The sequence below is a fragment of the Pleurodeles waltl genome, chromosome 7 (genome assembly GCF_031143425.1).
Source record: "Pleurodeles waltl isolate 20211129_DDA chromosome 7, aPleWal1.hap1.20221129, whole genome shotgun sequence".
Lineage (NCBI taxonomy): Eukaryota > Metazoa > Chordata > Amphibia > Caudata > Salamandridae > Pleurodeles > Pleurodeles waltl.
The window spans coordinates 1,522,442,248-1,522,466,779 of record NC_090446.1 but is presented as its reverse complement, the minus strand read 5'-3'; the positions used below and the strand labels follow the sequence as shown (position 1 = coordinate 1,522,466,779).

The following is a 24,532-nucleotide window of genomic DNA, read 5'->3' as shown; positions in this document are numbered from 1 at the left end:
CTTTGGTTTATATTTCAGAATTAAATCTGCCATGATACGGTTTATGGCGTGATGTGGGTTCGCTGGTTATACGGGATAATAAACATGTTTGTCTTTCTGAGCTAAAGTGTCTCAGTGCATGGCTTGTGATTGCCTTGTCTAGTGACTCTGCTGTTTGCAATATTTACCCAACATATGTTTGACTATGAGGGATGCTTGGAATGATTGGGGTAGTAAGAGAATTTGCTCCACAAAGTCATGGAGATCTACAAAGTGTTACTATCTTGTTCTGGTGCCAGTGACATTGAGCTTGTTCTGTCCTGTCCCAGTGACCTTGAGCTTGTTCTGTCCTGTCCCACTGACTTTGAGCTTTGTCTGTCCCCAGTGACCTTGAGCTTGTTCTGTCCCCAGTGACTTTGAGCTTCCCCAAAGACCTTGAGCTTGTTCTGTCCTCTGTGACCTTGAGCTTGTTCTGCCCTCTGTGACCTTGCGCTTGTTCTGCCCTCGGCGACCCTGAGCTTGTTTTGTCCCCGGCGACCCTGAGCTTGTTTTGTCCCCGGCGACCCTGAGCTTGTTTTGTCCCCGGCGACCTTGAGCTTGTTTTGTCCCCGGCGACCTTGAGCTTGTTTTGTCCCCGGCGACCTTGAGCTTGTTTTGTCCCCGCGACCTTGAGCTTGTCTTTGCTGTTTATGCTGTGTTCACTTTTTGCAGGATTCTCTCTGGGATCGACGATCCAATCTGAGACTAAAGGGATCTGGATGTGGTGTGTCCCACACCCCCTAAAACCCAAACAAACGCTTGTGCTTCTGGACACAGAAGGCCTCGGTGACGTTGAAAAGGTGAGTGTTAGGGGAGGGGGTTTAACGCAAAACCTTACAATAAAAAAAATCAGACTTGGATTTGGCATGGCAAGTGGGGGCCAAAAAGGCATTGCAGGTTAAAAAAAAAAAAGTGATATTTATCTTTTAACTCCCATAGGATCCCTTGCTCTCCAATGAAAAAAAAAAAAAAAGGACCAAACAGAATTACATCAAACTTGTCATTAAAGTACAACTTTACACAAGGAAGTCCCTTTACTTAGCTTTGTGTGAACCAATTTGGCAGTTTTCATTTAGTTATAGTTTATATTCTTTGGGGTTGACTTGAACTATTAGAAAAAGAGAGAGAGAGATTACAGATAGGCATATATTGCTGAAAATGGAGAATGTTTGCATGATATGGAATTGTATCCAAGATATAGGACAGGGAAGCAATATAAAAAAATGTTTTTTGTTTCATGTGAACAATCATCAGTAGTGGTTGTGTTACAATTAATGCTGAATTTACTTCATAAACAATGACTTCCATAGGCCGTTTAAAATAGTCTACAGGTGTATGAGTCTAGCTCTTTGTGATAGTTAAAGTTCTTTGTAACATATTTGTTTAAAAGTGAGTTGCTGCAAAGAATTTCTTCCATATGTTTATTTCTAAACCCTTATGCAACCTCCCACCTCCCTACCCCTCTCTCTGTTTGTCCCTTTTCACCTGCAGCTGGGTATACACTTAGACGAGAGCCTCTTTGGTCGAACAGATGTAAAGTTTTCAGTAGTGGATGACATGTCCTCTCCTGGCAGTCGTTATCTATATAATCTCATACTGGTTACAATGCTGATAAGAAGTTGTCTGTCTTTAATCAAATGTCTAATTAGCCTCTTCATTGCCACCGTATCCCAAATCTTAATTAAAGGAACTGCAAATTCATGGTGGGGGCTGCTGTTTGCTTCCATAGACGTGCAATCATTATATTTACAGACAAAAACAGCTGAGAAATTATTGACCAATCTTTTCTAGTGACTCTTTTCCCATAAGGTAAGTCTCCTCCCCAGCACTAGTAGTTTTGGGTTTCCTGAGATTGGGAACCCCATCATCTATTTGGTTGTGGTTAAAATCTCTTTCCAGTAGGTTGCAAGTTTGTGACCTGCCCACAAAACACGTGTGAGGGCTCGTCTTTCACCACACTTTGTCCGAGCATCCTCTATGTATCGTGTTCAAATTATGAGGTGTTCGGTATCAATTTAACATTATTTTATTCTTGGTTTTTTTGCGTTATATTTTTTTTTTACTCTTGTAGTATCTCGCCAATAGTCTGCATGTTCGTTTTTGTTATATCCGAAATCAGTTCTCTTTCTACATTTATATTTATCCCTATTTAGAGGAGTATTCCTCTTCTATTAAGCGTTCATAAATGTATGATATTGCTTTCTTAGTCTCAGTTGTTGGTATAGCAAGTTTTACTAAAGGAGATAAGTCCCTGGTGGCCTCTTGCTTGTTCGGTGGATACATTGCCCGGTGGTGTAATTGCTGATATTTAAATCCTTCAGTTTTCTCCACATTATTGGCCTTTCAGTTACCCTCCTGCTGAGCATTTCTCGTCCACTCGCAGTGAGATGTCCACGTGGCGCCACCCAACCATCCTACCTCCACTGCTTCTGTCTCGTCCGGGCAAGAGCCTCTTTCCTTACAGGGCTGTCGCCGCACCTCACCCTATGATGTTTAGTGACCATCTTCCTCCATTCTCTTGTTCAGGCCTGACTGTCTTCCTCTACTTAATCTCCCACCAACATTTCTTAATAAAACTTAATTGTCAAGTAGTCTATCGTCCGTGCCTTGCTATGAATTGCAGTAAAATTCAATCATCTTAGGCAACTCAGCCACGCCAAAAACGTTCCATTATTCCGATGATGAAGTGGGAATTTATTTAGGACCATTGAATTGCTTTGGAGCTTGTTATACAATCTACCATCTTAGGATGGTATTGCCTACTATATGATATTCCATACAATTCCCACAAGTAGAGATTTTCCCCCTGCTGTCACCATTTGTTCTATGGTACTTAGGATTATCTGTTCATTTTTCAGAATAAAAGTGCTATGTTGATTTTGAAGGAGGAGATTGAATGTTTTCTTTTATTCTGTAGGGTGACTCCAAGAATGACTCGTGGATCTTCGCCCTGTCCGTGTTGCTGAGCAGCGCCTTTGTGTACAACAGCATGGGCACCATTGACCAGCGGGCCCTGGAGCAGCTGCAGTATCCTTAAATGTGAACAGCACCAGGTAGTGGGATTTCAAGGGCGGAAGAGTGCCCACTGAGCAATAAACTCCAAAAACACTCTTCCTAGCCCAACTAAATCAATTACTCAGCAAATTTACTACTTCATCATATAGCAATTTCTTTGTTACAAAATCATTCGTAGATAAATCAGTCTAATATTTCTTGAAAAGACCACAATAAACACACAATGCGCTATATAAAAAAATCATTTTACCTTCCCTCCCCAGTCCCAAAGAATGAATCCAACCCAAAAACCATTTGTCCTTCATTAAAAAGTTGATCTCAGCTAGAGGCACCGAGTTGAAACGTCATGGACGCATATTGAATATTTTCCTCCTCTTGTGGCCAGGGACTGTAGATGATTAAAAAGATGACCATGTACATTTCCGTAAAATCCACTAGTTACTTCTACCTTCATCTGGACACAAAAATATAACTCATTAGTATAAAGAACACACAACTTCAATCTTTTTCTTGCGTTGTAAGGAGGTGTAACAGAAAAAACATCAAGTTTACACACATGTACAAAAGATGTCAATCAAATACTGTACATGCACAAAAACCATAATAAACATTCTTTTATACATTAAAAAAGAGCATTCATAGATAAGCAGTGTAGGAAATTGCCATGGCTACACCCCACTTTTTGCATTAAATTGATGCTGACTTGACTGAGAGTGTGTTGGGGCCCTGCTAACAAGGCCCCAGCACCAGTGTTCTTTTCCTAAAAAATTCCATTGTTCTCATAACTGGTACACAGCTAAGTCCCTTGTAAAAGGTACCCATGGTACCAAGGACCCTGTGGCCAGGGAAGGTCCCCAAAGGCTCCAGCACATTTATGCCGCCCTAAGGGACCCCTCACAAAGCACATGCACTCTGCCATTGCAGATTGTGTGTGTTGGTGAGGAGAAAAAGACAAAGTCAACATGACATCCCTCTCAGGGTGCCATGCTCACAAACCACTGCCTGTGGCATAGGTAATTCACCTCTATAGCAGGCCTTACAGCCCTAAGGCAGGGTGCACTATACCACAGGTGAGGGCATAGCTGCATGAGCAATATACCCCTACAGTGTCTAAGTCCATTCTTAGACATTGTAAGTTCAGTGTGGCCATATAAAATACATGGGCTGGGACTTTGTCACTATGAACTCCACAGCTCCATGATGGCTTCACTGAAGTCTGGGAAGTTTGGTATCAAAACTTGTAGGCACTTAAAAGCCACACTGATGCCATTGTTGGATTTATTGAAAAATTCACCCAGAGGGTGGCCAGAAACAAAGCCTTCACTGGATGGAGGTGCTTCACACCTCTCCCCTGCAAGGAATGTAACATCTGACGGTGAGCCTCAAAGGCTCAGGCATCTTGTTACAGTGCCCCAGGGCACTCCAGCTAGTGGAGATGTCCGTCCCTCGGTCCGAGCTAAGCTGACCCCCAGCAGAGAAGACTGAAGACAGCAACTGATTTGGCCCCAGCCCTACCGACCTGTCTCCTGCTTCTGAAGCCTCTGCTACAAAATGGCTTGCATCCTGCATGGCCAGCAACCTCCTAAAAGACCTAAGAGGACTGCCAGCACTCCAGAGGACCAAGCTCTCCTGTGGACAGCGGCCCTGTCCAGAGAGAAACTCCAGAACTGCCCCGGATCTACGAGTCCTGCCCACCCTGCACCCACAGCCTGTATCCAGGTGGCCCACCAGTCCAGAACAGGTCCACCCTGGTTTGACCCTTCCCCCCGGCGAACACCGCAACGCCTGCACCCTAAATCTGGAGGACCCCCATAACCGCGAGAGAACTGGACCAAGATTCCTGGCGCCTAAAAGTACCCCTGCACCCGCAGCCCCCTGGGAACCACTGGTCTAGCAACGTTCAGCAAACGGCCCGCCTCCTTGTCCAGCTTGTTGTCGTCCTGAACCATCCCCCTGGATCTAGCCTGCAGTATCTTTGTAACTCCCCCTTCCTCCCCCCAGGGTCCCCCTATTGAAAAACATTGGAAGGCCGACGCTGTGTTTGAACCCTGCACCATGCCTCCCCTGTGCCGCTGAGGGTGTGTGTCTATGGTGCTGAGCTGTGGCTCCCCCAGTGCTCACATAACCCCCCCACGTCTCCCCTCCGAAAACACAGGTACTTACCCGCAGGCAGATCCAAATCTGAGTGCCCCCAGTCTCCATAGGAGCCGATTTTAAATCCTACAACAACTTTAACCTCTGCACCCGGCCGGCCTTGTGTTTCTGGTGGAGGGTGTTTGGGGTTAACGTAAACCCCAACCTGTGTGTAGGAAAGTACCATCTTGCCTGGCATGTTACCCCCATTTTTCACTGTATGTATGTTGTTTTAGCCCTTGTGTCACTGCTAGGCAGGACCCCAGTGCTCATAGTATGTGTTCCCTGTGTGGTGCCTAACTGTATCACTGAGGCTCTGCTAACCAGAACCTCAGTGTTTATGCTCTCTCTGCTTTCTAAATTTGTCACTGCAGGCTAGTGACTACATTTACCAATTCTCATTGGCACACTGATACACCCATATAATTCCCTTGTATTTGGTACTGAGGTACCCAGGGTATTGGGGTTCCAGGAGATCCCTATGGGCTGCAGCATTTCTTTTGCCACCCGTAGGGAGCTCAGACAATTCTTACACAGGACTGCCACTGCAGCCTGAGTGAAATAACGTCAACGTTATTTCACAGCCATTTTTCAATGCACATAAGTAACTTATAAGTCACCTAAATGTCTAACCCTCACTTAGTGAAGGTTGGGTGGCAAGTTACTTAGTGTGTGGGCACCCTGGCACTAGCCCAGGTGCCCCCACATCGTTCAGGGCAAATTCCCCGAACTTTGTGCGTTCGGGGACACCATTACACGCGTGCACTATAAATAGGTCACTACCTATGTATAGCGTCACAATGGTAACTCCGAACATGGCCATGTAACATGTCTAAGATCATGGAATTGTCACCCCAATACCATTGTGGTATTGGGGTGACAATTCCATGATTCCCCGGGTCTCTAGCACAGAACCCGGGTGCTGCCAAACTGCCTTTCCGGGGTTTCTGCTGCTGCTGCCAACCCCTCAGACAGGATTCTGCCCTCCTGGGGTCCAGGCAGCCCTGGCCCAGGAAAGCAGAACAAAGGATATCCTCTGAGAGAGGGTGCTACACCCTCTCCCTTTGGAAATAGGTGTGAAGGGCTGGGGAGGAGTAGCCTCCCCCAGCCTCTGTACATGCTTTGATGGGCACAGATGGTGCTCATCTCTTCATAAGCCAGTCTACACCGGTTCAGGGACACCCCAGCTCTGCTCTGGTGCACAACTGGACAAAGGAAAGGCGAGTGACCACTCCCCTGACCAGTACCTCCAAGGGAAGGTGCCCAGAGCTCCTCCAGTGTGCTCCAGACCTCTGCCATCTTGGAAACCGGAGGTGTTGGCGGCACACTGGACTGCTCTGAGTGGCCAGTGCCAACAGGTGACGTCCAAGCCCTCCCCTGATAGGTGCTTACCTGTTTAGCTGACCAATCCCCCTTTCAGGGCTATTTAGGGTCTCTCTCTTTGGGAATTCCTCAAATTCAGATTGCAAGACTCCAGCAGGAATCCTCTGCATCCTTTACTTCACCTTCTCACCAAAGAGACTGCACCTGGATCGTAGAGGAACTTTGTATCTTCAGCTCCTCCCAGAAACTGCAACTGTTTCCAGGTCGTGCATCCTCCGAGGACAGCCTGTCTTCAGCCTGCACAAGAAGAAAAAAGGAATCTCCCTTGGAGTGAAGGAGTCACTCCCCTGCTTCAGCAGCCGTCTCTCTGCAACGACGACCGGCTACGTGGGTCCCCTCTCCTTATGAGTTGAGTGGATCCTGCATCACGGACTGTCCTGATGTCCAACTTTGGTGAAGGTAAGAGCTTGCCTCCCCACGCAAGACAGTACCCCCATGCATCACGTGTTTTGCAGTTGCCAAGGCTTGTTGGCATTCTTCCATGAAGTTCTTCATGCACTGTGCAGCTCCGACCCCCAGCACTCTACCCTCAATGCACAGCTTTCTGCGTGGTTATCCGGTGGCGTGGGATGCTTTTTTGTAGTGCTGCGTGGGCCTCCTTTTGCACCTCCTTTGTCCCTGTGCTGTGGGACTCCTGTGGGTGCTGCCTGGTCTTCTGTAGGCTCTCTGAGTTGCTGAGAGCCTCCGCTGGCTCTCTATCCTGGGTAGAGCCCACCAGGTCCCTCCTGGTCCCTGGCACCACCAGTTTCCACTATCCCTGAGTTTTGTGTGTGCCAAGGCTTTTTGGCAGAATCCAGTGACTCAAACCAGACCTCAATCTTCGTCCGGCATGGGACATCATCTGCACCAACCAGGAACCTGCATCTTCTTGGGTGCAGTACTGACTGTGGTTCTTCACCGGTGGTTCTTCCTTTGCACCTTCATCTGGGTTAGTACGGGCTCCTGTTCTCCCTGGACTCTTCTGTCCTTCTTGGACTTGGTCGTCTTCTTCCACAGGTCTTTAGGTCCAGGAATCCACTGTTGTTGTCCTGCAGTCCCTTCTGGTTTTTGCATTATCTTCTTTCTTGTGTATTCTAGGAAAGTTTCTGTGATTCCTGCTTTCCTGGGCTCTGGGGTGGGTTCTATTACTTACCTTTAGTGTTTTCTAATACTCCCAGCACCCCGCTACGCACTCCACTTGCCTAAGTGGGAAACCAACATTCGCATTCCACTTTCTTAGTATATGGTTTGTGTCCCCCTCGGCCCATTTCTAAATATAGTGGTTTTCACTAATTGTACTGTTTTCTAACTGTTTTATGCCCATTTCTGCATACTGATGTATATAATGTGTGTATTACTTGCCTCTTAAGGGAGTATAGTCTCCATGGTATTTGTGTCGCCAAAATAAAGTACCTTTTATTTTTGTAACACTGAGTATTTTCTTTCATGTGTGTGAGTACTGTGTGACTGCAGTGGTACTGCAAGAGCTTTGCATGTCTCCTAGATAAGCCTTGGCTGCTCTGTCTACAGCTACCTCTAGAGAGCCCTGGCTTCTAGACACTGCCTACATTTTACTAATGAGGGATAACTGGACCTGGTATAAGGTGTAAGTACCATAGGTACCCACTACAAACCAGGCCATAATCTGGGCTAACCTTCTTCTCTTAGCTAGTCTACCCTCTGAGTGATTGCTCCAAGATCCTTTTGCTCTGGGCCTTTCCCATCTCGTTCTCTATTTCGTTTGCTGAATTTTCACACGTCCCAGAGAGATGCTGATTACTCTCTCGATGGCTTTGGCTCTGAGCACAGCGTTGACAATCATTAGGAGTGTTTTACTGATGGGCGCAAGCTGCAGTGTTGGACTCTAATTTCTCACTTCTGGTGTGTAGTTAGTACGTTGAATGCTTTTTACTTCCTCTCCTAAACGTGTAGCATTTTGGATGTAGGGTATTTCTAGCAATCCGTTGCACAAGGAAAACTTGAGGAAAGGGGATACTTAATTAATAATAACCATTCATATCCTTCTTATTGCTTAAAGTCAGATTAACACTGCATTCTTAAACAAAATATTTTCATTCTATGGGCTATGTTTTGTTGACCTCAAAATTGTTATTGAACTTTGGTGAATAATTTAACAATATTTCCTATAATGGAAATGTGAGATGTATGCTTTCTGTGTTTTTTTTTCACCAAGGATTATCATGGGGGAAGAAAAGACTACCACTTCACCATGTTCCTTGAATTTCCTTTTTTTGTCATGGTTGGCTGCTAAATTGTTTTTTTTCCTGAGCCCTAACGCACAGCTATGTGACTGAGTTAACCGAGCTCATTAAGGTGAAGTCTACTCCTGCCAGCCGTGACGACTTTGATGAAACAGGTGAATTCATGAGCTTCTTCCCCACCTTCATCTGGACCGTGCGGGACTTCACCCTGCAGCTGGAGATTGATGGGCGTCCAATCACAGAGGACGAGTACCTGGAGAATGCCCTGCAGCTCAAGAATGGTTTGTCTCTATACACATTTATGCGGGTCCTTGAACATGCGGTATCTAGCTCCTCCATACTAGGTACATAGTTGTATCTAGCTTCTCCAAGTTAGGTACATAGTTACAGAGGATGGGTACCTGGAGAATGCCCTGCAGCTCAGGAAAGGTTTGTCTCTATACACATGTATGCGGGTCTCTGAACATGCAGTATCTAGCTCCTCCATACTAGGTACATAGTTGTATCTAGCTCCTCCATACTAGGTACATAGTTGTATCTAGCTCCTCCATACTAGGTATATAGTTGCGTAGGATGGGTACCTGGAGAACGCCCTGCAGCTCAAGAAGGCTTTGTGTCTGTACACATGTATGAGGGTCTTTGAACATGCGGTATCTAGCTCCTCCATACTAGGTACATAGTTGTATCTAGATCCTCCATACTAGGTATATAGTTGCAGAGGATGGGTACCTGGAGAATGCCCTGCAGCTCAAGAAGGGTTTGTGTCTGTACACATGTATGAGGGTCTTTGAACATGCGGTATCTAGCTCCTCCATACTAGCTACATAGGTGTATCTAGATCCTCCATACTAGGTATATAGTTGCAGAGGATGGGTACCTGGAGAACGCCCTGCAGCTCAAGAAGGGTTTGTGTCTGTACACATGTATGAGGGTCTTTGAACATGCAGTTTATAGCTCCTCAATACAAGGTACGTAGTTGAAGTTAGAAGAGCTATAGGATCCCGTTTGAAAGCAAAACTGATTTTCAAAGTTCACTTCAAAAATTGGGCGTGAAAAGCTAACTTTGAAAACCATACAAACTTTTCTGAGTCGCAAAACCAAAACATGCGTTTTTACAATCTTCACTTGCATTTTTAAATTTCAGTACATTTTTTTTTGTTTTTTTGTTTTGCATTTACAAAATATAGGTTGGAATTACTGTCTTTAAAACACTAAATCGTTAAAAAAAGGATCATTAAATAAGAATCTACTAACATTTTCCCCATCTCCACTATTGCACCCCGTTGAACCCAGGCCAGTCTAGCGGCATTGTCTACCTTGTAGAGTTCATGTATTAAAGCTTTCCCAACTAGGTGATAATGTATAACATATGCCCCAAGCACATTAGCTTTCTTCAGTAGGTGTACATATATTGTATAATGCAGAGTCCTCAAGGATTCCCTGGACAGTTAAGACAGGAATATATGCTTTTACTTACAAAAATCCCTGTGCATTCCCGTTAGCTAGTTTCTCCTTCTCCAAAATCCACCGTAAAGTCTGCCACCAGCCTGCCCTAGAAGGCAGATTTGTTGAGCCTCATCTAGATAAAATCAATTATTTTGCTACAAGTAGCTTGTGGGATATTATGCTGACTCTCTTGCTATATTTCGGGCAATCTGTCTCAGTGGTGCAGCCAAATTGGTCCATCTGTGGGCACAGGCACACTGCCACATCGAACCCATTGGCCTCTCTAATTTCCTTTAGCATCTCCCTCTCCTGAAAGGGGTGATATGTGGACAGGATCATAGGATATCAGTGAGAGTGCCCTCGGTCTGTACATTCTTCAGCACACTTTGTTTTGGGATTCAACAATGAAGTGGAACTGTCTTGGAGAACAGTAGCACCTACAGTGAACCTCATAAAAGGTTCTGTTCCACCTTGTATGGGTGTTTCCATCACTTCCTGCCACTGATCGTGCTCTGGATATACTTATTTATGAGTTTTTATTTGAAGCAGATTATGGCATAGACCAGAGTACAGCAATATCAATTTTAGTAAAGAACCAGAAGTAGAGAAGGTCATCCAAGTTACGACATAGTTAATTTGCAGATTATTTGCCAACAAACGTGGACAACTTCAGAAGGATGGAGAGGAGAGTGCGCAGAGATCAGATTTTGAGAGGATTATTCTTCCATACTGTAGGAAGTTGGCTCTGTATGTGCTATTTCAAAGTAAGGAATAGCATGCACAGAGTCCAAGGGTTCCCCTTAGAGGTAAAATAGTGGTAAAAATAGATAATACTAATGCTCTATTTTGTGGTAGTGTGGTCGAGCAGTAGGCTTATCCAAGGAGTAGTGTTAAGCATTTGTTGTACATACACATAGACAATAAATGAGGTACACACACTCAGAGACAAATCCAGCCAATAGGTTTTGTTATAGAAAAATATATTTTCTTAGTTTATTATAAGAACCACAGGTTCAAATTTAACATGTAATATATTGTTTGAAAGGTATTGCAGGTAAGTACATTAGGAACTTTGAATCATTTCAATTGCATGTATACTTTTCAAGTTATTCACAAATAGCTATTTTAAAAGTGGACACAGTGCAATTTTCACAGTTCCTGGGGGAGGTAAGATTTTGTTAGTTTTACCAGGTAAGTACGACACTTACAGGGTTCAGTTCTTGGTCCAAGGTAGCCCACCGTTGGGGGTTCAGAGCAACCCCAAAGTTACCACACCAGCAGCTCAGGGCCGGTCAGGTGCAGAGTTCAAAGTGGTGCCCAAAACGCATAGGCTTCAATGGAGAGAAGGGGGTGCCCCGGTTCCAGTCTGCCAGCAGGTAAGTACCCGCGTCTTCGGAGGGCAGACCAGGGGGGTTTTGTAGGGCACCGGGGGGGACACAAGCCCACACAGAAATTTCACCCTCAGCGGCGCGGGGGCGGCCGGGTGCAGTGTTAGAACAAGCGTCGGGTTCGCAATGGAAGTCAATGAGAGATCAAGGGATCTCTTCAGCGCTGCAGGCAGGCAAGGGGGGGCTTCCTCGGGGAAACCTCCACTTGGGCAAGGGAGAGGGACTCCTGGGGGTCACTTCTGCAGTGAAAGTCCGGTCCTTCAGGTCCTGGGGGCTGCGGGTGCAGGGTCTTTTCCAGGCGTCGGGACTTAGGTTTCAGAGAGTCGCGGTCAGGGGAAGCCTCGGGATTCCCTCTGCAGGCGGCGCTGTGGGGGCTCAGGGGGGACAGGTTTTGGTACTCACAGTCGTAGAGTAGTCCGGGGGTCCTCCCTGAGGTGTTGGTTCTCCACCAGCCGAGTCGGGGTCGCCGGGTGCAGTGTTGCAAGTCTCACGCTTCTTGCGGGGAGATTGCAGGGTTCTTTAAAGCTGCTCCTTTGGATAAAGTTGCAGTCTTTTTGGAGCAGGTCCGCTGTCCTCTGGAGTTTCTTGTCGTCGTCAAAGCAGGGCAGTCCTCAGAGGATTCAGAGGTCGCTGGTCCCTTTGGAAGGCGTCGCTGGAGCAGAGTTCTTTGGAAGGCAGGAGACAGGCCGGTGAGTTTCTGGAGCCAAGGTAGTTGTTGTCTTCTGGTCTTCCTCTGCAGGGGTTTTCAGCTAGGCAGTCCTTCTTGTTGTTGTTGCAGGAATCTAATTTCTAGGTTCAGGGAGAGCCCTTAAATACTAAATTTAAGGGCGTGTTTAGGTCTGGGGGGTTAGTAGCCAATGGCTACTAGCCCTGAGGGTGAGTACACCCTCTTTGTGCCTCCTCCCAAGGGGAGGGGGTCACATCCCTAATCCTATTGGGGGAATCCTCCATCTGCAAGATGGAGGATTTCTAAAAGTTAGAGTCACCTCAGCTCAGGACACCTTAGGGGCTGTCCTGACTGGCCAGTGACTCCTCCTTGTTATTCTCATTATTTTCTCCGTCCTTGCCGCCAAAAGTGGGGGCCGGGGCCGGAGGGGGCGGGCAACTCCACTAGCTGGAGTGTCCTGCGGTGCTGTGACAAAGGGGTGAGCCTTTGAGGCTCACCGCCAGGTGTTACAGCTCCTGCTTGGGGGAGGTGTTAGCATCTCCACCCAGTGCAGGCTTTGTTACTGGCCTCAGAGTGACAAAGGCACTCTCCCCATGAGGCCAGCAACATGTCTCTAGTGTGGCAGGCTGCTGGAACCAGTCAGCCTACACAGATAGTCGGTTAAGTTTCGGGGGGCACCTCTAAGGTGCCCTCTGTGGTGTACTTTACAATAAAATGCACACTGGCATCAGTGTGCATTTATTGTGCTGAGAAGTTTGATACCAAACTTCCCAGTTTTCAGTGTAGCCATTATGGTGCTGTGGAGTTCGTGTAAAACAGACTCCCAGACCATATACTCTTATGGCTACCCTGCACTTACAATGTCTAAGGTTTTGCTTAGACACTGTAGGGGCACAGTGCTCATGCACTGGTACCCTCACCCATGGTATAGTGCACCCTGCCTTAGGGCTGTAAGGCCTGCTAGAGGGGTGTCTTACCTATACTGCATAGGCAGTGAGAGGCTGGCATGGCACCCTGAGGGGAGTGCCATGTCGACTTACTCATTTTGTTCTCACTAGCACACACAAGCTGGTAAGCAGTGTGTCTGTGCTGAGTGAGGGGTCTCTAGGGTGGCATAATACATGCTGCAGCCCTTAGAGACCTTCCCTGGCATCAGGGCCCTTGGTACCAGAGGTACCAGTTACAAGGGACTTATCTGGGTGCCAGGGTGTGCCAATTGTGGAATCAAAAGTACAGGTTAGGGAAAGAACACTGGTGCTGGGGCCTGGTTAGCAGGCCTCAGCACACTTTCAATTCAAAACATAGCATCAGCAAAGGCAAAAAGTCAGGGGGTAACCATGCCAAGGAGGCATTTCCTTACACATACAGAAGGTGTTGAAGCAGTGAATGATTTGTTTAGTATCAGGTTGGGCTTGTATAGATCCCTCTGTGAGCTTAACGGTGACAGTCTCTTCCATTTGTTCCTTCTCAGGTAGCAGCCCAAAGGTGACTCTGTTTAACCTCCCCAGGGAATGTATTCGCCTTTTCTTTCCTGCTCGTAAGTGCTTTGTCTTCGATCGCCCAGCCTCCAAGAGCGGCCTTCATCGGATCGAGGAGCTCCAGGAGCGTGACTTAGAGCCCGAGTTTGTGGCCCAGGCAAAGAAATTCTGTGGGTACATCTTCGAGAATTGCAAAGTCAAGACCATCAAGGGCGGCCATGTTGTGACCGGAAAGTGTGAGTATGCACAGTGAATGAGTGCAAACATTAGATAGCTTTTACGCTATTTAAGAGTGGAGCTGTTCTATCCTTGATATGTTTCACATTCCCCTCCCCAGATAAGGCTACAGTGGAGAGGTCTATGGTGAGGCAGGGTCTAGACAGTGGATGTGGAAGGGTTAGGTCTCTGGGTTTTTATGGTCCCCATACAACAGTGTTGTATCTTGGGCCATGTAAAGGGTAATGAAAGGGTGACCTTGAATATGAGCAAGGGGAGAGGTCCCACAGTTTGGCTGTGAATGAGTTTCAGTGGAGAGGGCTGAATACAGTGAGTATTACTGCTGGATGAAGCGATGGATGGTTTGGGTACAATGAGGAAATGGTAGGCTGCTAACTGGTGTAGGAGTGTAGCGGGCAAGATTTTGGGAGATGTTTAAAGATGGCCGTGGATGGGGATGCACATGCTTTTAAAAGCAAGGGTTAGAAGTTTGTACACCAAGGACAGACAGCCGGCTTGGACCCAGCAGCGGGAGATGAGTTTGTGTATGGGAGATAGAATTGAGTCTTTCTTGTAAAGTTTGTCTAAGGAATGGAATTAGACAGCTCATAGACCTTCCCAAGTAGAAGGTTGTTTGCCTAGCCTAGCCTTCTCACTCTCAGAATTGTAATACAGGACCTGCTACCTGGAAGGGGTGATGTTCTTAATCCTTCTAACATTCACTAGCATGCAATCTGAGTGTGATCTTTGACCGCAATGAAGGCCCACATAAATCTACTAGAGAGGGAGCTCTAGGACACTCCAAGGTTCATTCAGCAAGTGATTGAAATATCTTAGAAGGTGGACTTCATAGAGTTGTTAGGGTAGAAGAAGCTGGAAATACCAGCTATGAAGCAGTCTGTAGGCACTGCTACTGAAAGTGTTATCTTTGCTCTATTGCAAGAGCTGATGGGGTAGATAAACATATAGCCAATCCTGGATTAACCGGCCAGCCCAGCCTAACAGCTTTGTTCCAAAAATGACTCTTAAACAAAGAGTTGAAACACAGCCACTCAGTGGAAAATTGGGTAGTGAACTTTAGATTATATTTCATTTATAGAATGAAGGGGTGAAAAGGCCAATGCATGTGCCTGGTAAAAGCTGAACCCTTTGAGCTCCAGAGTCAAAAGGTATAAGGTATCCATGGTAACAATCTTCTTGTTTAGTTCCACAACCTCTGTAGGGGTGTGCGGCCTTGCTGCTGGCGGGCGTCCGCCCCCTCCGACAACCTTCAAGGGAAGTTTCATGCTTTCCACACCTTTTTATGTTGTCCAAGGATGACCCATTCTGTGAATAGTTTAAAGCTGCTTGGAGTTGGGCAATTAACCAGAACACTGAACAAGAAATCAATAATAATAAAAACTAATGATACAATTTGCAAAGCAATTTAGCCATTAGGGAGGAGGCAAAGTACAAACCTTGTTTTGTGCACTTTATGAATGTGGGCATTTTTCTGTAAGCTGACCCTTAGGTGATCTGTTACTTTTTTTTTAATCCTTAGTGAACTATCTACCCTTCTGATCAAAACTGCTGTACTGTATTTTCCTCTTTTCATTAGGGACTCACTCCTCCCCCTTGGATAAAAGCATGTTGTCTGTGCATAATGATTCATTTTTAAACTGTTTTTGCTGAATTTATATTTGACAACATGCACAGACTTTGCACAGTGTAGTCAGATCAGGGTGACGTTTTACAACTTCCTACTGCATCAGTCCTGTAACCATGCATTCAAGATACCTTCTTTGCCATTGATCCACTGTAAACGATTCTACGTTCACCCGTCTTATGGCGATTCTGTCCCTTGTAAGGGCCAAGCGCTCTGTCCCTGCTGTAATTTCTCTGTGGGCTTGTAACCACACCCAACGCACACCTATGAGCTTTGTTGGTTCGTGGGCTTGCCTTTTAAGATGTGCTTGCTTTCATTAGTGGAAGACATGCATATGTCATGCCTTTTCAGGTATTCAGCCATCCTCGAGCGCACTGGTCAACTACTGAAAACATATAAGGCTCCGTGTTTTCTGTATGGTTTCTGAACTATTTCTTTCTATTTATTTCCTATGCAGTGCGATCTCGCTGGGCAGTAGTCGAGAGCTTTGCATCACATCGACCTTGTTACATGGATAATTTCATTTTTGCCGATAATACGTTTGACTGCGAGCAAACTTCTGTTTTACTTTTTATTTTCAATTTATGTGGCAAGAAATGACCAGTTCGGAATTCACAACGCAAATGGCTCTTACTCGAGCAAACGCGAGACCCATTGCATTGCAAATGCTTGTTTTTCATTTTTGCCTTTGTTTTAAAAGTACGAATACACAAGCATGCCTTATGGAACTGAGGAACTTCTCTAACGTGGTAAGCTCATAAACCTAGACACAGATTATCACAACTTTAAGGTCTTAATGCAGTAGTTATAAAGTTAAATCTAAAGGAAAAACACACAAAATGTGATGGGAGAAACGCTTGCAATTTGTCTAACGACTGGCAACCACTGGGGCCAGCACCCCAACCCATCGTTCTTAGCCCATCATGCCATCTCAGATTAGACCTAGCCATATACACATCAAACTTCATCTTGCTGCAATAGGAACAGCCCAGCCTGAACTGCCAGTCAGGGGTCCTCTCCAAACTGGAGCCCAAGACTGGGTTTGCTGTGATTGGGGGGGGTATCAGTTGGTTGCATCTTGGTTCCAGTGGCATAGTGACCAAGGGACCCACGTCTTGGTTGTTTGTCTTCTGGTTCAGGGAGGACCTGGGCTGCCAGTTCTGGAGATGTTGCTCTTGGAGATGGATCAAGACTGATTAGCACATGGCTGGGTCCAAACTGAGGTGGCACGGTAGCAAATGAATGATGGATTTGAATGCTACACCGAGCAAATGGGCAGTGGTTAGACAAAGTGAAGCATTTCTCCCATCACTTTTTGAGTGTTTGCTGAAGCTAAGGACAGATATTTCATTTAGATATATTTAAATTTCTCATCTACCATTTGTTAAAGAATTGATTCCTATTCTAGACATATATGTAGGTGTGTTCCTGCAGCTACAGTACACAAGAATATTGTCATTAAACTTGTGCTTTACGGTGTGTCATTACTTTTGCATACCAGATGTAATGTAACCTCATTATATAGATTGCTTTTCTGTCATTGGTACATATTTAATTTTAAAAAAATGAAAAATTATTGATTTGTAGGTGTGGAAATATATTTTACTTCTTCCACTCAGCAGATCACGAATTATGCAGTAAATGTGTAATTATTGAGTGCTTTCTGCCTCTGGATAAGCACCCAATTCCAGTGGCCCTATCCAGCGTGGAAGTTGCTTTTAAGGAAAATATTTCAAATAAGATTTATCCTTCTATTTTAGTTCTGGGGAATCTGGCGGTGACGTATGTGGATGCAATCCGGAGCGGTGCAGTGCCCTGCATGGAGAATGCAGTGCTGGCTTTGGCGCAGATTGAGAACTCCGCAGCTGTCATGGAGGCCGTGGCGCACTACGAGAAGGAGATGAGCCAGCGGGTAAAGTTTCCCACTGATACGCTGAAGGAGTTCCTGGACTTGCACGCAGTTTGTGAGAAAGGCGCCATCCAGATCTTCATGGACCGCTCATTTAAAGATGACAGTCGGGAGTTCCAAGGCCAGCTTATGGTACTGTGTTCGAAAAATGGAAAATCCTTGTTGATTTCTTATAGATCTTTACAGTGCAAAGCAAATGCAAACTGCCAATAAGAATATGCTATATCTCCGCACGTTCAAATACTGTGATAGGATCAGCCGCATGCAAGACTGCGTTTGGGATTTTGCAGTCCTGCCCAATGCATGGTACAGACGTGGTGAAACCTAGTAGTTTCTCATTGCACTTTTATGCCATTCTTTATCTCAAAGTGAGCAGCACTGATGAGTTTTGGACAGAAAAATCAAAATTCAAGTTCCTGTAAAAGGTTTCAATTTCTGGAGAGAATTTCAAATATTGGTTAAAAATGTTGGCTGGGATTTGTTTAAGATTTGTGAATAATTATGTTTATCTTTTTTTTTTTTTTTTTTTTTTTTTTTATTGTTCTGGCATGTAATCAGAGGCCACCTGCAGCACAATAAGAGACGCAGAAATAGGTTCATATTCATTCCAGGAGACTGCAGCTGGCATAGAGGAGATGGAGAGAGCGCCTGTTTATATCAGGTGTAGGAACAGAGGGAGACCTAAACAAAGCGGGCCAGCAAAAAAGGGTAGTGGCGAAGAGGAAATCTGGTCTAGAGGAAATTGGGCTTAGTGGATTCCAAAGCTGAGCTCCCCAAGAGCTTGTTCTACTCTGGGCTGGACAGGCTTGTGTTATTAGATCTGAGGTTTGGACTGGGGACAGGGTGGATGGTCAGGATTCTAGGTACTACTGTCCTTCTTCCGAATGAGACTGAAACTGTACAAGCACTGTTAAGTTTCGCATTTGGTCTACTGGGAGAGAGTGCACTTCTTTCAGATTTGATATATCATGTTCATGAATCTTTAGTTTAAGTTGGAGTCTTGCCGCTTGGTTCCAAATTGTCTTACGTTTGAGAATGCACTTCTTCGTGACACTGATGTTTACCATAGTCCAGTAGTCTAGACGTGCTAGACTCACGGTGCTTGTAAGTTTGATTTGTGGTCAGGTTGCAGAAGGGTGAGGTCCCTCCTGCCTGGAAAGATGGATAATTGTGAATCAGTGGCAGGACCAAAAAGCTGCAATTCTAAATGTGCAGCAGTCTTAATATGTAGACAATAAATCTGGTCTATGATCTAGGCTGATACAAGTGCACCTGAGCCAGACGGGCCCCTCAAAAACATCATTTAGGCTTCCATGGGTTTGTTATATGTCTAAAGTGCTTTGAGTCAGTGACAATTGTTTTAAATTGTTCAATCAATCTGGAGTTTTCATACTGCTTTGAAAAGGGACTCGGGCTCTCTGGCAAACAAAAAACAATAATATTTATCTTAGGTGAGTCTTTAGGGCACCCTACATTCTGGTGTTTTAATATAGCAGAAAAAATATGTGATGGCTGTTTTGTCAACTTGCATATTTAAATAGTAATGAAACTTGAATTTTTTATTTACTGTGTCTCCTATTTAACTTGGTGGTTTACTTAGAAAGCATTGGTGAGATATGGATTCTGACTAAGATGATGGGTGCCCTTAAATTAGGCAGTGGCTTTTTACGCACGTCCAATAACCATAGAGCAGAAGAAACATAGGGCCTATTGCACGCTGGGATTGTAGGAAATAGAAGAGATAATTGAAAACAAGACACCGCTTTAAATGCCAAGCACAATATTGTATGCAATATCAAAGAAACACATTGACCTTTTTTTTTATTTAAATTCTTTCATTTGACTTGAAAAGAGTCCCCAGTGTGTTGCTTCCAAAGATCTAGGTGCGGCTTGGCTGGCGTCCTGTTAGCCTTGGAGGCTCATAGAGAGGTTTCCAGATGGGCGGTGACCCTGGAAGGTCACTTGGGTCTAAAGTTGGTCATAAGTCATGCACTGTCTGTCCTGGGTCTGCATCTTCCTCAGTTGTGAGGGTCTTTTAGGAACATTTGCTGTCTGGATTGGTGGGGGGGGGGGGAGATTCCTCACAAGCCACCTGATTGCTGAGCACCTACAAGTGGACATTTCTATTGTTTCTTACATTGCACCGGGCTCACTTCCTACTATCTCCTTCTATTGCCCAGAATCCTAGCAGTTGGCCTCACTGTTAATTCTTTTCTTGTGTTATTCTCCAAAACAGAGTGATCTGGAAATTAAAAAAGAGCAATTCCTACGAAGAAATGAGCGTGAGTCATCCGCCGGGTGCCAGAAATTGATCAAAGACCTCTTCCAGTCGGTGGAGGCAGGGATTTCATCAGGGAAGTACTCCAGGAAGGGGGGATACCAGCAGTTCATGGCAGACCAGCAGGCCGCAGTGATGAAATATAATCAGGCACCGCGAAAGGGCACACAGGTAACTTAACTCCAAAACAGCCTGCATTGGGGCACCCCACGATTCCCAAGTCTTCCAGAAAAAACACAAATCACAGTTTCACAAAGCCTAGCCAATTCTTTGTGAGACAACGTAGATATAATTAATTATAATTATTAAAGAAATATACAAATCCAAAGGCCAGTCTACAAAAGGAAACCATATGCTAAGTCTGGGCCAGGCGTGCCAAACATTTTTGCAGTCAGTTTGCTACATCAAAGGGTTTGAAACTGCTACTGCTAAAAAGTTACTTTTTATGTAATATCCTCTTTTTAGGAGTTGGCAGAAATTTGTGATCTGTAAAACTGGCATTATAAATTGTTACTGAATCACAGTTTTGAAGGGGCGTGTTCTCGGTGACATTAATGCAGGTTACAAACCATTGATAAGAGGCCACCTACCAAGTTTCGGCCCCTGTCCAATTGGGAATCAGTATAGCAGCTTCAGATGGAGTCAATAGTGACCCAGGGAATGACTGCCAACTCTGCAAGAAATGTATCAAAATGGATTAAAAAAAACAAAACAGTTTGTTTCCGTTAAGGAATTTTAAATTTTGAAATGCAGGCACATGGATGGTGGCCTACTGTCCCTGGAGGGCACCCACCCCTTAACACAGTAGCCAGTCGGGGGGAGTCGCTTCTTGCGTTCTGCCTATTAAATTAGGCAGTTTGCTCTGTGACCCCTTCCTATTGGTATTTTGCAAACCGAGCTCATATTACATAAATTGGCTCACAAAATAGGATACTGGTCACAAAATGTAGAGTCAGAATTTGCTATCACTTTTAGTGACCAGTATCTTCATACATCTTCCCCTAGATCTCCAAACAAATCCAAGCATGGACCAACCCTGAGATGAGACCAGTCATGCATTACTCCAGACCAGGAGATAGGCTCCCTTGGTGTCTTCTGCCACGTCGGTGTCCGATGACTTGCCACACTCTCACAATCATTTTATTTCCCATTTCATTGATTTTTGTAGGCAGATAACGAGCTCAAGAGCTTCTTGAAGGGCCAGGAGTCCATGGCCACATCAATCTTGCAGGCCGACAATGCCCTGACGGAGAGTGACAAGGCAATAGAAGGTGAGTGGTCTCAGAAGTGGGCAAAGTGGCTGGCAGAGCTCTTGAAATGATGTGCTCGTAGACCTGCTGTTTGCATGAGGGCCATAGGTCTCAGCTCTGTGTATTCCCAACAGAATTATTTTCCAAGTCGGTGGGAATCCCCTGATCCTGGAATGGTTCCACCTTCACTGTCTCCCTTCCTGCTCTGTGGTGAACCTAGAGTGATATGGATTGAAGTTATTGAATGAACCACTTGAGTACTTAACCAAACCAGTTTCACTATTTGTATAATCAATGTGCCCGAATTTCGAAAGGTAAAGTTAGGTCAAAAAGTCTAACTTTACTACCTTTTGGTATACAAAGGTAAAGTTAGACCAAAAGTCTAACTTACCTCAAAAGTCTAACTTTACTACTTTTCGGTATTCGCAGAGGTATAGTTAGACCAAAAGCCTACCTTTACTAGTAGTAAATCCCACATGAGGAATATAGTTTTGCCCGAGAAATCTGGCTTTTCACGTGGAAGATCGACAATCTTACGACTTCTTTCACAGTAGCTTGACAGGTCAAACCTGATGTTCCAGACCCATCAATAATATTATAGCTCCCAAAGGTATTTGATTCCCTAGCATGCCTTTTATGTTTGACAAACAAACTTGTGTGTGCACGTGAGAGAGTTTTCTGGGCTTGGTATATTATAAACCAGCACCTCGGCAAAACTGTGTTTCGATGGTGCATTGTCCCTCTCTGTTCCGATTGCAAAGGTTTCGCGACAGGGTTGCTCAGTGTCACTGCTCTTGTCTGTGTGGAAACTGATTCTCTAATAAGTATCTTGAGGGAACAATATAATCACCGTAGTCTGCTTCCGCGGATGACATAATTTTATACATTAAACACCCCGAGACAAATCTCAATCCAATTATGAGAGAAATGATTACATTTGGAAGACACTCTGTATGAGCACTTTTATCACCATTTGCTCCATCCTTACTGTGTCTGGGACGGACGATGGCCTAGAGTGAGCTGGGAGATGCTGATGCTGACGCTGCCATAAGATGTGGGAGGGGGTCTTTGCTGCTCCACGTTTGGAATGGAATTATGCAGTGGCTTAGATTAAATACCTATACTACTGGAAATGTCACGTTACTAAGCTGCCAACATATACAATGGACAGGACCTGGTAGGCATGACCCCACACTCCTCCATTGTTGCTCAGAGACCACCACCTCCTCCCTCACACTCTGGTATGGTCCCACGCTCATCACATGCCTGGTACTCCATATTGAAAACAGATGAGATGTTTTCCTTATAGTTACATATATGAGTCAACCCTATAATCCCTCTTTCTTCTGAGCCAAAAGCATTTCTTAACATTAGGCTCATCTAGACAGAGATGAGGAACCTCCCCGCTAAACAATTTTCTCTATTGGAGATTGAAAAGAATCTTTGCAAGCGTGATACCCACATTTACAGAACTATCCCCCACCTTTGCAACCTTAAAACTGATATATGTGCATATCACCGCCCCCCCATCTTGCATAAACTAGGGCTCCGGCCTAGGTCAACAGCAGTTGGCTCCCCCACAGGCGCCTGAACTTAGTTCAATACACCAACGCTTCACAGTGAAGGTCCAGGATGTTGTAGCCCACACAACCCCACTCAACATACTTGTCGATGTAGTGTCCCCTTTCAGGGTTATTAACATTCCTGTAAAGGGAGCAGGGACGCAGTGGTAATACAAACCTAATTTTGTACTTTAGAATGTCACACACAAGTACTGCACTAACAAAAGACACAATATATTTAGAGGTATTTATTTCAGCAGCCTCAGCCTGTTGCTTAGTACATGAGAAATAGCCACACTGAAAATAATTAAAACAGCACTCGTGCATGTCACTAACAGCAAGAATAATACCAACATTTCTAGCATGGTTGCACCCTAGATGCTACTTTTATGCGCTACATGATGAGAACATTGAGTAGCTAACTTGAGAGTTAGCTAGCCTCCAGAGTGTCTTGGGATTCAGAAGCACAGTGCATACCTGTTCACTGCAGAGACACAGTGTTTATCAGACTTCAGCCAGGAGAGGATGTTTCCTTGAAAGGAAAACACACATCAGCTAGGCTCAGCTCCTCTCCTCCTGAAACTGGCCTGGAATCGGCTCTTAGCAAAGGGATGGATGCTGCAGCAGTTTCCACCAAGTTCAAGATCGAACCGGTATGAACCAGTATGAAAAAGTATGCCAGTTCAGACTACATGTGTTTGTTGTGCATTCACTATCTGACCTTGAAATATAGATGCCATGGGACTGGTGTCAGTTTTATGCCACCTTAAGTGTTTATCAAGGTCATTGCTTAGATGATTTGGCACTTTGATGGATATTGCAAAAGTTAATGATGTGGCAAAGGGCCTAAAGATGGGCTAACTTAACCGGCTCAAAATTAAGTCTTCTCTTGAGGTCAATATGGCACCCGGAATGTGATTACAAAACTACATAATGCAGTCTCCAGGTTGGGACTCATGGGTCACAAGTTAGAGAGCGATGGGAAGAAGAGCTTAACAGAAGCTTGGATGATAAAGTCTGGACATATTGCTGCTCAGACACAACAGGTTTCCGTGAATAGCAGACATACATGTCTTCATTTTAAATTCTTGCGGATGTGCACTGCACACTAGCCAGACTGAACTGGATGTTAGCGATCTGGAGTGCCTGAGTTGCCGCCATCCCATGGCAGGCTACTTTCATCTGGCGTAGGCTTCTCTATCGATTGCAGCATTTTGGGTGGTCATATTGTAGATGCTGTCTAAACTGTTGATGGCACAAACGCCTTCCTCCCCACTGCTATCCCTTCCTGGGGTACAAAAAAGACATCCCTAAAAGCACATGAAAATTGACATCGTTGGCACTCCTCCTCATGAAGATATGAGTCACTATACATTGGGGGCATGTACCCATCCCTGGACACCGTTTCCTAAAAATATCCTCATCCATATTTCTTGATGGATAGAATATATTGTTAAAAATAATTCAGTGCCTATGTAGATACAAGACACATACATTGGATCTTTTATTGACATGAAAACAAGCTCATATGAGCTCAATATTTCTCGTTTTCTGGAGTTTCACTGTATGTAGCCAGCTATCTGCAAGATTGAAATGGCATGGTCGCTCATTTTTGTATGATTTTGATGACAAATGTATGTATGCATTGATTGTTATCACATTTTACAATGCATTCAAAATAAAGCTATTTTCCCCCCAAAAGTATATAGGAAGGTGGCTGGTTGTATTGGCTTTGTAAGTTATGCAGTGATTTTGAAGATAATGGGGACTTGCAAGTGGAGCTGCGTCAAGTGATGTAGTCCTCTTTCTTTAGGGCTCACGTGAGGTGTGCTACATCATGTAGGACACCCTTAACGATGCCCCCGTGGAGTGTAGGAGGGCATGTACCATAGTGTGGTCACCATCTAGATGTCAAAGTACTAAGGCTTGAACTGCAGGTTTTT

The 24,532-nt window shown here is 45.0% G+C and overlaps 1 protein-coding gene across 6 annotated transcripts in view; it reads left to right on the top strand.

Moving 5' to 3' along the window:
* Window positions 1-24,532, top strand: part of LOC138246637 (guanylate-binding protein 1-like) — a 58,473-nt gene that overhangs the window by 19,983 nt on the left and 13,958 nt on the right. For all 6 annotated transcript variants that reach the window (XM_069201352.1, XM_069201351.1, XM_069201353.1 and 3 more), the window contains 7 exons: window positions 691-818; window positions 2,936-3,045; window positions 8,832-9,031; window positions 13,723-13,965; window positions 17,351-17,631; window positions 19,736-19,948; window positions 20,946-21,048. In XM_069201352.1, coding sequence (XP_069057453.1) covers window positions 691-818; window positions 2,936-3,045; window positions 8,832-9,031; window positions 13,723-13,965; window positions 17,351-17,631; window positions 19,736-19,948; window positions 20,946-21,048 — 1,278 coding nt within the window. The remainder of the gene's footprint in view (window positions 1-690; window positions 819-2,935; window positions 3,046-8,831; window positions 9,032-13,722; window positions 13,966-17,350; window positions 17,632-19,735; window positions 19,949-20,945; window positions 21,049-24,532) is intronic.